Below are 18787 nucleotides of genomic sequence, written 5' to 3'. Positions count from 1 at the left end.
TGGACTTCTCCAGACGGAATGACACATAACTAGATAGATCACATCTTGGTAGATAAAAGAAGGCACACTAGTATAGTAGACATTCGAACTTTCAGGGAGGCAGACTGTAATTCTGACCATTATTTGATAATTGGAGAATTAAGAGAAAGATTATCAGTAGCCAAACGAGTAGAGTAACAAGCTAATATTAGTAGATTCAATATTTTGAAATTAAAGGACGAGGAAACTAAGCAACATTATCAGGTTGAAATTTCAAATAGGTTTGCTGCTTCAGCAACTGCTGACGAAGCTGAGGACAAGTTAGATGTTAATAGCGTGTGGGACAATATCCGAGATAATATCAAAATTGCAGCTGAGCAGAGCATAGGTTATCATGAAACTAAGAAAAAGAAACCATGGTTTGATGAAGATTGTTCCATTGTAGTAGATAGAAGGAAACAGGCAAAATTGAAATTCTTACAGAATCCAATTGTGGAGAATAGAGATAATTATTTCAATGAAAGACGGGAAGCAAGTCGTACACTTAGGAATAAAAAGAGAGATTACTTGAAGGAAAAACTGAATGAGGTAGAAACAAATAGTAAGAATAAAAACATTCGAGATTTATATAAGGGTATAAAGGAATTTAAAAACGGATATCAGGCAAGGGTAAACGTGATCAAGGATGAGAATGGTGACTTACTTGCAGACTCTCATTCAATCCTGAACAGATGGAAAAACTATTTTGGGCAACTACTAAATATACATAGGCCAAATAGAAATGATCAGGACGAAATTCAAATACAAACTGCTGAGCCATTGATACAGGAACCCACACTTTCTGAAGTCGAAATTGAGATAGAAAATCTGAAAAAGTACAAGTCTCCAGGTATTGATCAAATTCCAGCAGAATTAATACAAGAGGGTGGAAGGGCATTATCTAGCGAAATTTATAAACTTGTACTTGCAATTTGGGAAAAGGAAATTGTACCAGAACAATGGAAGGAGTCCATAATCGTACCTATTTTTAAGAAGGGGGACAAGACTAACTGTAGTAACTTTTGAGGAATATCACTTTTGTTGACGTCGTACAAAATTTTGTCGAATATCCTTTTGAGAAGATTAACTCCATATGTAGATGAAATTATTGGGGATCATCAGTGTGGTTTTAGGCGTAATAGATCGACTATTGATCAGATTTTTTGTATTCGACAGATATTGGAAAAAATTGGGAGTATAAGGGTACAGTACATCAGTTATTCATAAATTTAAAAAAGGCATATGACTCGGTTAAGAGAGAAGTTTTATATAATATTCTTATTGAATTTGGTATTCCCAAGAAACTAGTTCGATTAATTAAAATGTGTCTTAGTGAAACTTACAGCAGAGTTCGTATAGGCCAGTTTCTATCTGATGCTTTTCCAATTCACTGCGGGCTAAAGCAGGGAGATGCACTATCACCTTTACTTTTTAACTTTGCTCTAGAATATGCCATTAGGAAAGTTCAGGATAATAGACAGGGTTTGGAGTTGAATGGGTTACATCAGCTTCTTGTCTATGCGGATGACATGAATATCCTAGGGGAAAATCCACAAACGATTAGAGAAAACGCGGAAATTCTAGTTGAAGCAAGTAAAGCAATAGGGTTGGAAGTAAATCCCGAAAAGACTAAGTAAATGATTATGTCTTGTGACCAGAATATTGTACGAAATGGAACTATAAAAATTGGAGATTTGTCTTTCGAAGAGATGGAAAAATTCAAATATCTGGGAGCAACAGTAACAAATATAAATGACACTCGGGAGGAAATTAAACTCAGAATAAATATGGGAAATGGCTGTTATTATTCGGTTGAGAAGCTTTTGTCATCTAGTCTTCTGTCAAAAAATCTGAAAGTTAGAATTTATAAAACAGTTATATTACCGGTTGTTCTGTATGGTTGTGAAACTTGGACTCTCACTTTGAGAGAGGAACAGAGATTAAGGGTGTTTGAGAATAAGGTTATTAGGAAAATATTTGGGGCTAAGAGGGATGAAGTTACAGGAGAATGGAGAAAGTTACACAACGCAGAGCTGCACGCATTGTATTCTTCACCTGACATAATTAGGAACATAAAATCCAGACGTTTGAGATGGGCAGGACATGTAGCACGTATGGGCGAATCCAGAAATGCATATAGAGTGTTAGTTGGGAGGCCAGAGGGAAAGAGACCTTTGGGGAGGCCGAGACGTAGGTAGGAAGATAATATTAAAATGGATTTGAGGGAGGTGGGATATGATGGTAGAGACTGGATTAATCTTGCTCAGGATAGGGACCAATGGCGGGCTTATGTGAGGGCGGCAATGAACCTCCGGGTTCCTTAAAAGCCAGTAAGTAAGTAAGTAAGTAAACAGATTCATCTTTTATGACGTTTCTTCCATTACCTGCTTCATGTTGAGTCACTTCCACATTCTTGGCAATTTACCACTGCCTTAAGAAAAGTAAGTCTCCACATCCTTCAGAATCAGACAAGCCCTCATTATACCAGGTGGAAGATCCATAACAAATTTATCCCTTATGGCAATTTCCAAGTTCTCACCAAATTTGCAGTTAGTTCCTAAACGCTTCACTCTTGCTGATCACTCCCCCCCCCCCCATGTGAGAGTTGTAGAAAGCTGCCCCTAATAATAAAATGGCAGGCTCACTTCCAAAATGTGCATCAAAATGTTTAAATATGTTATCACTCGTAACATCATTATCGTCAGATTTCTTTGGTACACATAAATCATTTAAGAGAACATATGCCTTTTCAGTCAGTGATTGTAAAATATTGCTTTAATTTTCACTTTGTCCTTCATATCATTAGTAATTATTAATAACAAATTATTGAATCGTTTTTAAAGATTTCTCAATTATCAGAAACATCATACAAACCTAATATTCCGATATATGCCACTTGGAGAACTAATTATTAATGAAAAACAGTCGTCGGCAAATTTCTGTTATGTTCTAACACTTTAAAATTAGTTAAAGAACAGTTAAACTTACATTTTAGAAAATCTTGTTTATAATACAGGAAGTTTGCTTAACTATGGTATCCAGAGAAACTTGACATGACCTACTCACATCATTTCAAAACAACAAACATAACATTAATGCTACCCTTTTAAAAACATTCTTTCAGCAACATATCAATTGCAAGATATTTAGGTTTCTTTTTTTTTTTTAACTTTCATTCATTCATAGTGTTCTACCCAAGGGCAGGTCTTTCACTGCAAAACCAGCTTTCTCCAATCTTTTCTATTTTCTGACTTTCTCTTTGTCTCCACATATGATCCATATATCTTAATGTCTTCTATCATCTGATATCTTCTGCTCCGAACTCTTGTCCTGTTCACCATTCCTTTCAGTGCATCCTTCAGTAGGCAGTTTCTTCTCAGCCAGTGACCCATTCAATTCCTTTTCCTCTTCCTCTTCCTGATCAGTTTCAGCATCATTATTTCTTCACCTACTCTTTCCAACAGCTTCATTTCTTATTCTGTCTGTCCATTCACGTGTTCCATACTTCCCCATATCCACATTTCAAATGCTTCTTTTCGCTTCTCTTCACTTCATCGTAATGTCCATGTTTCTGCCCCATACAATGCCACACTTCACAGCACTTCACTAGTCTCTTCCATAGTTCTCATTCCAGAGGTCCGCAGATGCTCCTTTTTCTATTAAAAGCTTCCTTGGCCATTGTTATCCTCCTTTTGACTTCCTGGTAGCAGCTCATGTTACTGCTTATAGTACACTCCAAGTATTTGAAACTGTCTACTTGCTCTACTGCTTCATTTAGAATTCGCATGTTTACCTTCTTTATTTTTCTTCCTATGACCATGGTCTTCGTCTTATTTGCATTTGTCTTCATTCCATAGTGGTCACAGCTGGCATTTTAATTTGCTTCAGGATACCATCAATTTATTCCAATTCACTCTGTCAAAAGCCTTTTCTAGGTCCACAAATACTACAAACATTTATTCTTCTCTAGGTTTTTTTAACTTTATGATCTGACATTTTTCACACCACATACCCTACAGAAAGGCTACAACATACAAAACTCATCTTGTTTAGAGTGCGCAATAGCTATGAATGGCTACCTACTGAATGTGTTACTGCCGCTACTAACAATTCCATTTTCGTTTTCGAATTTAAAACTAAAACCACTTTTGAAACCAGTGGTGAATTGAGAAGTTGATTAAAAACGGGGACATTCCAGGGACAGGTGTTAGCCAGGGACAAACATATGAAATAGGAGACTGTTTCCAAGAAACGGAAATGTCTGATAACCTTAACTTATAGGCTTTACTCTATCCTTGAGAAATGCCTGTATCTCAAGTATGATCTCCATTACCTTTCAATACAAAATTAAAAATAAGCAAGCAGCGTTATATTCAAAACTAGATAGTGAAAGTAGTCAAGTGCTGTTATAATCATCATCCTCCTATTCTTCCTGCTCCTCTTTCGAAAGAAAACAAGATCTTAAATGATAGTAAAAACCAGGCCAAAATCTCTAGATAACAGAATTGGAGAAAACCTTAAGAATCAATCATGTTCAGTGACAGTAACAATGAAAATTAGATATCTAATGGTTTAGTTATAAATAAAGTTAATTACAGTACTACTACTTTTTTTTTCTGTTTACCCTGTAACCATTAACAGTTCACATTAATAGCCCATTTCGCGAAAATTTGCATAAAAATTTCAATGATATTACGATAAATGCGAAATGTGCCCAAATGCTGTCAAAATAAGTAATTTTATTTTTGAAGATGTGTTGAGTATATTACTGTAGTTTTTTTAATCTGCGATAGAATGGGAAATCGAGTATAAAATGCGAAAGGTATGTGTTTCTGCGAAATATGAGCGAAATTACATTTTACGAGATTTTTTGTGTTTTGTAAAAAAAATCAGAATATATCTAAAAAGGCCTCACCTCCCCATACAGGTTCTTACATTTGTTTCAAATACATGTAAGCTTAGTTTAGTCACCCATACATGTTCTTCATGTTTCCTTTTACAATATGAATAGCACAGAAATGTGACCTACCTGATACCCTCTTTGTTGGTATCTGTACTGTTATCTCGATATCCTCTTGGTTGATATCTGTATTGTTATCTCTAGTTTTCAACTAATCTGTACTAGTAGTACAGTGCAATCGAAAAGTCCCTCCGCAGTTCTATTATACAACCCTGTAGAAAGTTGGCACTTCCCCATTCCTTCAGATTTGACAACCTCATACCCCCAGTCCATCATATGTTTAGTGACCAGTGCTGCCATTTGAATTCTCTGCCCAGTGGATTCTCGGCTACACAAGCACTACGGAGAGACTTCTCTATTGCACTATAGAATATTGGCTGCCTGTGCGATCTCTTTACATCCAGCATTCACTTAAGAAAAAGTTGTATGTGGTGGAGATGATTGCGAGTAATAAGATGAGTCAGGATAAAATCACACCAAATCTTTTGGCATTTATAATTACACACTGTTCCTTTACATATTTGTTATTTTCAGTGGCGGCTCGTGAACTTGATTGGGGGAGCAGCAGTAGATTTTGGTACATACAAATTTCACTTCTTGATATCATTACTAATAAGTGTAGGACAAAAATAAATGCACTACATATCGAAAAATCAAAACTTCCTGACTTAGTTGGGAGATGTCTATGGCATCATTTGCCATAATTGTTAAAAAAAAACTAATACCATCGATTTCAGTCTGAATTTCAAATCGGCAGACACTCAACTTGCAATCTACCAGTTCATCCTGATTTGTTTTAGAATTACCTTTAAACAGTGGCATGTTCCAAATGATTTTTGAGAAACTCGTGTAGATTACTCACGAAATACATCAGAGTTCTTCGAATCGTTTTTTCATCATGTCCCCTAAGGGGAAGTTCATATTGGCCACAAAATTTGATACAATCAATATTTTTTTAAATAATTTCACGATTTTTTTTTTTTTTTTCATTTCTTGATTATGTTTGAGAATGTTTGTTCTGTTCATTTCACTTAGTTGCACAGCAGTATTAGTTTTTCCTAACATAGCCAATGAAACAACATTTTTCAGGTGAGATTGCGAAGATTTGTGCTTCTTAATTTTTAGGGGCAAATGTCCTAAATCTGTCACACCACTCCTAGTCTATGCAGTATCACCAGCGAAGAGGAGGCAAGGAAAACAAAATACAGAATTTTTTTTTGTTCGCATCCACGTAACCACAAATGCTTGGCATAAATTTCATTGTTATACTTCCTTACATATATGCACTATTTCGGCTGGATGGAGCTTGAGTAAGATTTAAGTCTGGTAACGGACGACCCTGTAATTTCACTTCATTACATCAATCTTCTCTGCGAGGGAAAGTTGAGAAAAATAAAATTAATATTCTGTAATTCACACACACTCATGCTTGCACATTTGCACTGGTTAAGTTACGGTACTAAGACGTCACATCAAAGCAACACTCAGATATACTGATGGTCAACAATGTTCTAAAACTGGAAAAGAAGTCTCTTTCGTATTTTACATGCTATATCAAAAGGATTCTACTCGTGCAATCATTTTGAGTTAAGGCAAATCCTAAGGTTCTACTGGAGGCTGGATATGTACGTAATAATAAGGCAAAAAAGAATATTAATTTCGTTATATTAACTCGATAAGATTCTACAACAATAAGTATGTGAAGAGAAAATAAAAATGTTGTCATTAAGTTTCAAGGGAATAGAGAATCCATTTGACATAGTATTACAATAGCGATGTGGGAGTGAAGGAAAAATCTTCCCTTATGGTCTGGCTCTGCAAGCCACTGCAGCGAAATATGGGTTTTAAACAGTGGCAGTTTCCCTCTGCTTCCCTTCACCTCTCTACCCCCTGACCATGCAAGACACACTCTCTATGAGCTGCCCACCCTGCAGATCCCAGGACGACTTTGAATGCAGTGTCAATTCCAATACAGTCGATGCGCAAAAAGATTATGCATAAGATAATAGTACATATTCCCGGCTAGATGAAATATAAAGCAATTTACCAATAAAAGCTGTAACAATTCTTCTACAAATTAAAACAAATATTATTATTTTCCTGTCAAAGCAGGGAGTGCTGCAGCTCCGCAGTTCTTATGGACGAGCCGCCCCTGGTTATTTTCAAGGATTTAAACTGGAAAATCTAGAAAATGCACTAATTAAGATACTAATGAATGACATTGAATTTCTACCATCAACATTTATAAAAATAATGTTCCATTCCAAAATGCTACAAATTTTTAAAGTGCTAAATTTTTTTTTATTTTAATTTGTTAAAATCTACCATCCCTATCAGTGACATATATCACTTATAAATAATTTGTCACTTTCGGTTGTCTAGTGGTTATGTTGCTAGCTATTGGACCTAGGTTCGTGGGTTCAAACCCAAGTGAGGATTATTAAATCCTTAGTGTGGCATTTACCAGGAGGGAATTAAAACTGAGGGCCTCATGTTGTAGATTCATGGTGCATAAAGAGATTCTGATTGTGTAATGAAGTCTGATTAGTGTAATATGTAGCTAATTGGCGATGTATTTAATGGAAAGGAACTGGCCTAGTTGCCTCATAAGTGGTGCCTTGTTGGTATCATTTGTGAAGTTAAGACCTGTCATCGGACAGTTGACTGAACAACAACAACAACAACAAAGAGATTCTGTTCCTGATAGAGCTGCAGACAAAATTTGTCGATCATTTCCCTCTAATGTTGAATTTCGAAACTGAATAACCTCTGCAATTGAAGTCCTGGTTAAATATAAAACTATCACTTATAATTCACATGAAATGTGCATTTAGGTACTCCTTGCATAATCAATAAATAATATGTTGCATTTATCATTTATAGTAAAAAATGCTTTTTCTCATTATTTTCCCAGTATTCACAATAAAAAAAATCTTATGCAATTTATGCTATAACTGAGATAACAATTATTTTATATACAGGGTGATTCAGGAGGGATAGTAAAACATTTAGGAGGTGGTAGTATGGATGGACTACTCTTAGTAAAAAAGTTCAAATAAACATGTGTCCAATTTTCAATGAGTGTGAGATACAGCTGTTTGATTGTTATGCATAACAAGTCTTATAAGTGCCAAGATCAAAAAACAAATTACTTAATGATCACATGTGTTGCTTATTTACATGGTTTTAATACATATCAATAGTTCAGTGCTCTTCCACTCTGTTGGCAACAATAGTGTCTTCTGAGATCATCTTTTAATTTTTTATTAGAGCAGCACTGTTCATAATGAGAGTGACCAACTCTTCTCTTGTGCTTACTTTGTTTTTGTACACTTCGCATTTCATCCACCCCCAAAACCAATATTCGATATGAGTAAAGTTTGTAAACCTTGCTGGCCAATGCATGTGACCACTGTGGCCAGTCCATGTGAGATTTAGATGATGTGTCACCTGATGACTAAAATGTACAGGGGCTTCATCATGCTGGAAGAACATGCCCATCCTTGTAGCCAAAAGAACTACAAAAAACTGTTTCTCTACATCCATTATTATGAGCAGTGCTGCTCTCAGACAATCTCAAAAGAGTGACACATACTATTCTTTTACACACAATTTATAGTAGGTAGTCATTTGTCATTCCTTCATAACATTTAAATACCTGCATTTCTATGGTCATTGAAAATTGGACAAATATATCACTTTTTTCTCAGAATGGTCCATACATATAATATTCCTCTATATTCCTTCTATCTTGCTAGTTTACAAGCTGCTTTGTCTACCTTATTTCCCTTACTACACACCTACTTCGAAACAGAAGTGAATTCCAGTTTTATCCCTCAGAAAGAAATTGAGAGGGTTCTTTGATCACACGGGATTGGCGCCGTGAGAAATACTGGAATTTTGTCTTGGCAAATATTTGACAACATAATACTATACTTTCGCCTTTTTTGACCTATCTGTTAAGCAGCTCACTTGTTACTTATGTCACCTGTTCCCCGTTTTTTCAAATGACTGAATTTATGTTAATTGTCATGATGCACCATTTGTTGAATATCTGGAGCACTGACTTTTCACATCAGTGACTCAAGTTAAAATTCCAGTACATGTAAGCAGACTTTGTGGTGTTTAAGGATAGTGTTGGTGACAGGTTTTTCCTGTTTTCCTTGTCGACACTGTAGCATTGCTCAGTAATCATTATCATCATGGTGCAATATAACTGTGCCTCTCATGATACATTGTGTGCAAAATTTGATAGCAAAGATATACCGGTAGCATTTTCATTGTATTATTGTATTACTACCAGAGAAGGACATTTGTGCCAGTGGTGATGATTGATGAGTCATTAAATGTTATTAATATTGGTGAAATGTGTAATTTCTATGTGTATGCTATATTAGATGCAAGAGCAAGCATGATAAACGTTGTACTCTGACGATGACCTGTAGAATAACAAAATTTGTGAACTGAATGTTGTACCATTTATTTAATTTGAAAGTAATCATTGTACCAATATTAATCATCATCATCAACATCACGGGTTGAGCCGGTAGGCCCGTTCCGTCCCCATTAGAATTGTTCTCTCCAACGAAACCTAGGATGACCAACATTTCTCCTTCCTCTTGGAGCATACTGGAAAGCTTTCTTGGGGATTCGGTGATCCTCCATCCTTTCTAGATGTTCCATCCACCTATTTCGGTGATTTGTTAACTTTTGTGTTATTCCCTCTATCCCTAATTCTTTTCTGATATCTTCATTCCTCTTGTGTTGTAATAAAGAATATCCCGCCACTGATCTTAGGAATTTCATTTCTGAGGCTTCTAGTCGTCTTTTGTCTCTTTCTGTTAAGGTCCAAGTCTCTGCTCCGTAAAGTAGTACTGGAAGGGCTACTGTTTTGTAGAGTTTTAACTGTGTTTCTTTCGTTGTTCTTTTTCCTAAGCTCCGTCTAATTGTTCCACATATACCTTGAAATCTATGCATCTTTTCTTCCATATCTCTTTTTTCCATATAAGAAATGTTGCATCCTAAATATTTAAAATTACTAACTTGCTCAATAATTTTGGAGTCAATAACTATTTTCGACCTTTTATGCTGGGTCCCTATGAAAGCCATTGTTTTTGTTTTAGTGTGTGATATTTTTAAATTATAGCCTTTGGTTATTTGACTCAGTTTATAAGCTGCACTTTGGAGGTTGTATTCTGTATCAGCAATCACCACTTGGTCGTCTGCAAAAAGTAGGCAATTTACAGGTGTTTCATCTAAGATAAAAACCAATATTAATGTAATACCTTATTTTTAAAAATGAATATTTTGTAATAACTAGCTCAACAATTTGTGGCATTGTGTTATGTTTTGTTTTTATATAAAATACTGAAATAAAAAGATGTTATTTAATTCAAATATACTAAATAAGTACGTGTTGAGCAATTAATTACATAAATGCCATTGATACTAATATTAGTAATGTTATAAATTTGAATAAAGTGTTTTCTTTTTGGTCACTGGCATGAATAGTGTTCCATGTAATTTTTCTTTTAGGTTTGAGCTGTCTAGACCTCGTCTAAATCCACCACCATTGCCACGGGATCATACACATCCCATGTATCATGAAAGATGCTGCCTTATGTATAAAGATCATAATGTTTTGTTAAGAGGTCTAGACCAAGGAAAAATTCTTACAAAGACAGTAGAAATTAAATCTGGATTACCAGTGGAGGTAGAAAACTTAATGGGTGTGTTGGAGTTACCAGAGCAAGACACTTTGGTACAAAGGTGAGTGAAATATGTGAAATGATAACAGCAGCAGCCGTGGAGGATTATAGTATTGTAGTAGTGGTAGTAATAGTAGAAATTAAGTAAATAATAATTAATTTTATCTGCTGTAACTTTTATAAATTAAATATTCATGATGAAACAAAGCCTGCCTGGAATTCGATTTGATTCGACTGGTTTGCAGTTAATACTGAATATCATGTCCTGATTATTCTATCTTCATTGAATTAAATTATTGTCTAGTAAGTGTAGACAACTTGTCACAGGCATGAACGGAAGCAATAAGTGAAGTAAAACTTTCTTCTGTCACTGAGCAAATTGTCTGCAGACACAAACTTTTGTTATTGGCAATCCTCAAAAATGCCTCATAGCGCAGAGAACACATTTTGCTCAAGTAAATTTTCTCCAGAAATATTGCTCATTTTGATTGATACCATCCATTCTTTGGTGTATTTGTTATCGTTAAAACCGAAATCTGTCAAAACCAGTTTCAACTAGTAAAAACTAGTTCAAATGTAGGTGGGTAGAAAGCGAGTTTTCGTAAGATCTAGAATCAATGACAGTTTAGGTTTGGTTTGTTGAGGTTTTTATTTGGTAAAAGCTTAAACAAACCATATCTAACCTGTCATTGATTCTAGATCTTACGAAAATTTGCTTTCTATCTATCTACATTTTTAAAACGACCAGCCTCATGGTCTAGTGGTTAGAGTTTCTGGCTATAGTTCATGAGGTCCCGGGTTCGAATCCCGGTTAGAGCACAGGAATTTTTCCTTAAAGGGGATTATTCCTGTGTTCGTCCATGGTCTGGAATTTAGGTTAAGTTTAGATTTAAGACCTCTCCTGGTACTACATTATCATAATCATCCTATCACATCATCGGGGTAATGTAACTCCACCTTCCAGGCGCCCCAACCTCAGAAGTGGGTTACAATTAAGCCACAGCCAGGAGAGAAGACCAGAAATGTCGAAAAGACAACCTGGTGGCATTGGATTAAAAAAAACATTTTTAAAACAGCAGAAATAACTAAAATGCTCTCTCAATTAGTATCACTCAATAAAAGAATTGTATTCCAATGGATACCATCCCATTGTGGAATCCTGGGAAACGAGAATGCAGATGCATTAGCAAAGAAGGGCAGCACTACTACTTACAGACCTGTTACTAAAATCTACATATTACTATGTGAAAAGATTCATTAAATCTACATACTTAGACTTCAACAAACAAAATTTAATGACACAATCACAAGGGAAAAAATGGAACTCTCTGCATCATAATCCACAGTTAATTCCCGATTTACGACGAAAATCGTCTATAGCTGCATTTAGATTGGCAACAGGCCAAGATTGTTTGGCCAAACACCTGCATGGAATTGGAATATATCAGTCCCCTAACTGCCCATTGTGCAACTCAAACCAAGAAATGGATTCGGAACACCTCAAAATCTGTGCTTCAGGGGCTGACTATGATAATATCTTTGAAAAATATTGGAGTGCAAGAGGTCAAATGACTTTATTGTCAAATGCCTGGCATTAGAAAACAACAACAACATTTTTAAAACTAGTTGAAACTGGTTTTGACGGATTTTGGGTTTTAACGATAACATATTCATGAAATGTAAACTTCATTGTCTTCTTCTTCATCTAGACTCGTGTCCCTGGTTGTGGGTTGACTATGAGATAGCATTCTCCATCTGTCACAGTCCTCCCAGCTATTCTCTTCCATTATTTCTCATCATGGTTTTCTCTTTTTACAGCATCCCTCTTTATTTTAATCTTCCCATCTTCTAGGTTTTTCAACAAGCTTTTTCCAGTTGCTTCCAGTGTTAAATATTTTCAAGAATTTCATAATCCACAGTTGATTCCCGATTTACCACGCAAATCGTCTGTAGCTGCATTTAGATTGGCAACAGACCATGACTGTTTGGCCAAGCATCTGCATAGAATTGGAATATATCAGTCTCCTGTCCATTGTGCAACTCAAATCAAGAAATGAATTCAGAACATCTCAAAATCTGTGCATCAGTGGCTAACCATGACAATATCTTTGAAAAATATTGGAGTGCAAGAGGTCAAATGACTTTATTGTCAAATGCCTGGCATTAGAAAACAACAACATATTTTCAAGAATTTAATTTTCAGAAATAATGTCTCAAATCATGTAAAATACAACCTGTGCATGGTAATAAAATAGGTTAGGTCAAAATATGTCGTCTTATTTAATTATTAATCCATCATATTAAAAACACAATGTGAGTCCGGTGATGTGTTTTCGCAACACATCATATCTCAGGAATTAGAAATGTGATAACAAAAATTTCTGAAAATTCTACTTTCATAAATGCTAATGCACTCAGAAATTCAATTTTATTAAATTTGAAAACAAAAAATTATTGGGCATATATGGGTTAATAAAAATTCGCGTCATAATATATTTTGCGCATTTCTCATATTTAATGCATTCATTCAAACCATAACGAACTGTGGTAAAATGTAATACTATGAAAGCTTTTCAGGATAGCTCTAAAATACCTATATTTTCACAGAACTAAATCTATGCATTACTCTGTGAAAAGATTTAATAAATCTACATACTTAGACTTCAACAAACAAAATTTGATAACACAATCTCAAGGGAAAGAAATGGAACTCTCTGCATCATAATCCACAGTTAATTCCCGATTTACCACGAAAATCGTCTGTAGCTGCATTTAGATTGGCAACAGACCATGATTGTTTGGTCAAACACCTGCATAGAATTGGAATATATCAGTCCCCTAACTGTCCATTGTGCAACTCAAACCAAGAAATGGATTCAGAACACCTCAAAATCTGTGTTTCAGTGGCTGACCATGATAATATCTTTGAAAAATATTGGAGTGCAAGAGGTCAAATGACTTTATTGTCAAATGCCTGGCATTAGAAAACAACAACAACATTTTTAAAACTAGTTGAAACTGGTTTTGACGGATTTTGGGTTTTAACGATAACATATTCATGAAATGTAAACTTTATTGTCTTCTTCTTCATCTAGACTCGTGTCCCTGGTTGTGGGTTGACTATGAGATAGCATTCTCCATCTGTCACAGTCCTCCCAGCTATTCTCTTCCATTATTTCTCATCATGGTTTTCTCTTTTTACAGCATCCCTCTTTATTTTAATCTTCCCATCTTCTAGGTTTTTCAACAAGCTTTTTCCAGTTGCTTCCAGTGTTAAATATTTTCAAGAATTTCATAATCCACAGTTGATTCCCGATTTACCACGCAAATCGTCTGTAGCTGCATTTAGATTGGCAACAGACCATGACTGTTTGGCCAAGCATCTGCATAGAATTGGAATATATCAGTCTCCTGTCCATTGTGCAACTCAAATCAAGAAATGAATTCAGAACATCTCAAAATCTGTGCATCAGTGGCTAACCATGACAATATCTTTGAAAAATATTGGAGTGCAAGAGGTCAAATGACTTTATTGTCAAATGCCTGGCATTAGAAAACAACAACATATTTTCAAGAATTTAATTTTCAGAAATAATGTCTCAAATCATGTAAAATACAACCTGTGCATGGTAATAAAATAGGTTAGGTCAAAATATGTCGTCTTATTTAATTATTAATCCATCATATTAAAAACACAATGTGAGTCCGGTGATGTGTTTTCGCAACACATCATATCTCAGGAATTAGAAATGTGATAACAAAAATTTCTGAAAATTCTACTTTCATAAATGCTAATGCACTCAGAAATTCAATTTTATTAAATTTGAAAACAAAAAATTATTGGGCATATATGGGTTAATAAAAATTCGCGTCATAATATATTTTGCGCATTTCTCATATTTAATGCATTCATTCAAACCATAACGAACTGTGGTAAAATGTAATACTATGAAAGCTTTTCAGGATAGCTCTAAAATACCTATATTTTCACAGAACTAAATCTATGCATTACTCTGTGAAAAGATTTAATAAATCTACATACTTAGACTTCAACAAACAAAATTTGATAACACAATCTCAAGGGAAAGAAATGGAACTCTCTGCATCATAATCCACAGTTAATTCCCGATTTACCACGAAAATCGTCTGTAGCTGCATTTAGATTGGCAACAGACCATGATTGTTTGGTCAAACACCTGCATAGAATTGGAATATATCAGTCCCCTAACTGTCCATTGTGCAACTCAAACCAAGAAATGGATTCAGAACACCTCAAAATCTGTGTTTCAGTGGCTGACCATGATAATATCTTTGAAAAATATTGGAGTGCAAGAGGTCAAATGACTTTATTGTCAAATGCCTGGCATTAGAAAACAACAACAACATATTTTCACAGAAATGAAATGAAAAAGTATGCACTGACTGAAATGTGCGGTTTCAAGTGGCAGATAGGCTTCTGTTATTCAGCTCTGTGAGTGAAAGCATGCTGTACACAACAAACAAAACAGGGTTTCCTTACAATTTTCAAGTGTTCATAACTTTCTCCTCCCTCTCGGTCACTCCTTGTTTCTTGAGTATCTTTCCAACATGCTATTCTAAAGACAGAAAACATTTGAAGTAATTTGCTTAACTGTATCTGGTTAATCGATGTATAATTCCGAGAATTAAAAAAAATCTAATATACATGTGTTACTAATAAAGTCATATTTCGAATTTGATTGGTCATATTTTTATGTTTTTTAGGTCATAAATGCATATATTCTATTTTAGGTCATAGAAATCCGCCCCCTACTTATAAAGTAATCATTAGACCATTATTAATTATACAAATTGATCATTTTCATTAGGTCATTCTTTTACTCTTTTAGGTCAATTTAAGAGAAGTTTGGGGTAACTTTATAGGCCATTTTTTATTTTTAGGTCATAAACGTCCGGACCCTAGTGATAAAGCACTTTTGTGCAGTACCCCATTCTGTGGTTCGAACCAATCTGTTTGACCATTTTGTGATCTAACACAACATTTTCAGTTGTAATGGATGTCCTTCAATCTGATGATCATTTAGTCTGGTAATCCTAAATTTGTTAATGCTTCCCAAATTTCTTGTCTTATATGCTTTTTCTATGGTTATGAAAATCTTTATTATATCTTTTCCTTCTCTCCAATTTTTTTCAATTATTATTTGTCTTGTTGTGAAAATTAAATCAATGGTTGATCTTCCCTGTCTAAATGCATGTTCCTCTTTTAACTTTTCTTCAATAATTCTGTTTAATTTACCTGTCAATAGTCTTTCATATATTTAAAAAATGTGGCTTAATAAAGTAATTCTTCTGTAATTACAACAGTTCTTTTTATCTCCTTTCTTAAAAATTAGCAAAATGATCCCTTTTTCCAATCTTCTGGAATGGTTCTCTCCTCCCATATTCTTCTAAGTACTCTATACAACCATTAAATGTCCACATCTGTGGAGTAACGGTCAGCGTGTCTGGCCGCGAAACCAGGTGGCCCGGATTCGAATCCCGGTTGGGGCAAGTTACCTGGTTGAGGTTTTTTCTGGGGTTTTCCCTCAACCCTACACGAGCAAATGCTGGGTAACTTTCGGTGCTGGACCCCGGACTCACTTCACCGGCATTATCACCTTGATTTCATTCAGACGCTAAATAACCTAGATGTTGATAAAGCGTCGTAAAATAACCCAATAAAATTAAAAAAAAAAAAAAAAACCATTGAATGCTGTTGGGAGCTGCAGTTCTTAACATCTCTATTTAAATTTCATCATGACCTGGAGCTTTATTATTCTGCATTTTATTCATCGCTATATCTAGATCTGACATGTCAAAATCTTCGTCATCATTATTGTAAATTTGATTTGTGTTTTCATGTGTTTTTCTAATCTCATTACTTGTTTTATTTGTTGGATGGCCGTCCAGTGTTTGTTGAAAATGATCTTCCAGATTTTTACAATTTCTTCATTCCTCCATTCTTAACCAAAATTTTATTCACTGACTCTTTAGGTTTAATTAAATTTTTCATCATTGAAGACAAAATGTTTTCATTTACCTTTAATTCTTTTTCCAATTCTTTTACAAATTTATTTCAAGTTTGTTTCTGTTCAAATTGTATAATTTTCTTAGCAACTTTAGGCAGTCTATTCCAATTTTATTTGTTTTCTTCTGTTCTATGTTTAAATCATTCTTTCCAAGATTTATTTTTTCTTTCAATAGCATCTTTAATTTTTCCATTCCACCATTTTCTCTCTACTTCACAAATTTCTGCAGTTTTGGTCAAACTTTCTTGAATCTTTCCCATTCCACATCCCTCGTCTGCACTTCGTCCTTAGCTACTGCCTCCTAATTTTCCTAACAAACTCTTCTTTAAATCTCTTTGTCCTTCAATTTCCAAATTTTTAATTCTGGCAACTTCTTATGTTGTAATTTAACAATTTTCGAAATATTAAAATCAGCCATTAATAATCTGTGATCGCTTTCTAATCTCTCACTAGGGATCACTTTGATGTCAGTTGTGTTTTCCCAAATATTCTGTGATAATAATGAAATAATCTATTTTTGTTTCTTGAGTTAAATCCTAGTTGTGTCTTGTTACTTTATGGCTTCTCCTTTTTTGGAACTATCCATTTCCAATCTTCAGATTATTCCTGTAGCAAAAATCTAGTAATTCTTACATTACTGCTTCATTGTAAACAAAGTTAAAGACATATGTTTTTTGTGATTTTATGATATGGATAGTTATTTTTTCTAGTAGTATCTTTCTTAAATTTTAAATTATGTATTTTCTGTTTTAATGCAGGTGTATACTAAAATCTCATTTATTTGATGCAATGCAAGTTAAGCTACCAAAAATTCATGACCCTAAAAGACCAGCATGGGTTTTTCCAAGGGTATATGGGATTGCTGCTCATCGCAGAAAGTAAGTTCCACATAATATTTTTGTCGTCCTCTTATCAGTGTGGTTGCATGTTAAAGTTTTGTGTTTTGTATAATATGTAGTCAGTCATTCATGTGTTGTATATTTTAAGCATGTTCACAGTAACATGAATTTCTTTAAACCTATTATAAATGACAATTTTTATGAACTTCCTCATTATTTAATTCTACGAGTATACTTATGTATATGGCAGGACTTCATTTCAAGATATGTTATGTTTATTATTATATACCGTCAGTCAGGTCTGTTTTGTAAATTTGACTGTAGACCACAGGTACACAGTTGATAGATTTATATTTTTGTAGAAACTTACTCAGGAAAATGATGTACTTCATTGTGTTTCATTAGTCATTACTTATGATTGTATTAACTTCACTTAATTACTTACAAATGGCTTTTAGGGAACCCTGAGATTCATTGCCACCCTTACAGTAGCGTGCAAATTAATCCGAACATGACATATTTTTACATTTTCTGTCATTGTTGGCCTCACAGCTGCTCATACCGCTTTAATTGACATCTGTAGTACGTGTAATTCCATTGTTGAAGGTCTGTCATTATTATTTTTTTTATAATATGTGACATTTTGCCTGTCGTTTTGTACTTATAAGCATTTCAGTTGTGTTGAAGATTTAATACTGCAATCCTGTGTACATTCTGTCGTCTTCACAAATGGATACAACTCCACGAAAACGGTCTAAAATTATAACATTAGCAGAGCATTCTTCTATGACACAGAGGCAAATTGCAGAATGTCACATCGGTTTGGCTACTGTTAATTCGATCATAAAACGATACAGGGAGACTGGATCCATCACACCCCAGAAAAAAGGAAACTGTGGCCAGAAAAGGAAGACTTCACCTGCAGATGATCGTTTAATTGTCAGGAAAAGTAATTAAATCCTAGACTAACTGCTGTCGACTTAACCCGCGAGTTAATGGCTACCACTGGGGCAAATATTCATGTCACAACAGTGCAGACGAAGGGCTCGTAAGCCTATTAAGAAGCAACTGCTAACCCCTGTTATGTGCAAAAAACGCTTAATGTGGGCAAAATTACATCAACACTGGACAGTGAATGACTGGAAGAATGTACGTACTTTTTTCTGATGAGTCTCATTTCGAGGTCCACAGCCACCGTGTTTCTTACGTACGGAA

At 34.8% G+C, this 18787-nt stretch overlaps 1 protein-coding gene across 1 annotated transcript in view; it reads left to right on the top strand.

Moving 5' to 3' along the window:
• The window catches only part of mRpL37 (mitochondrial ribosomal protein L37), a 51142-nt gene that overhangs the window by 12165 nt on the left and 20190 nt on the right, over positions 1 to 18787 (top strand). The window contains exons 3-4 of the mRNA XM_069816505.1: positions 10514 to 10747; positions 17492 to 17611. Coding sequence (XP_069672606.1) covers positions 10514 to 10747; positions 17492 to 17611 — 354 coding nt within the window. The remainder of the gene's footprint in view (positions 1 to 10513; positions 10748 to 17491; positions 17612 to 18787) is intronic.

Source organism: Periplaneta americana, chromosome 17 (genome assembly GCF_040183065.1).
Source record: "Periplaneta americana isolate PAMFEO1 chromosome 17, P.americana_PAMFEO1_priV1, whole genome shotgun sequence".
NCBI classification, from domain to species: Eukaryota; Metazoa; Arthropoda; class Insecta; order Blattodea; family Blattidae; genus Periplaneta; species Periplaneta americana.
This window is presented reverse-complemented; position numbering and strand designations above follow the sequence as displayed.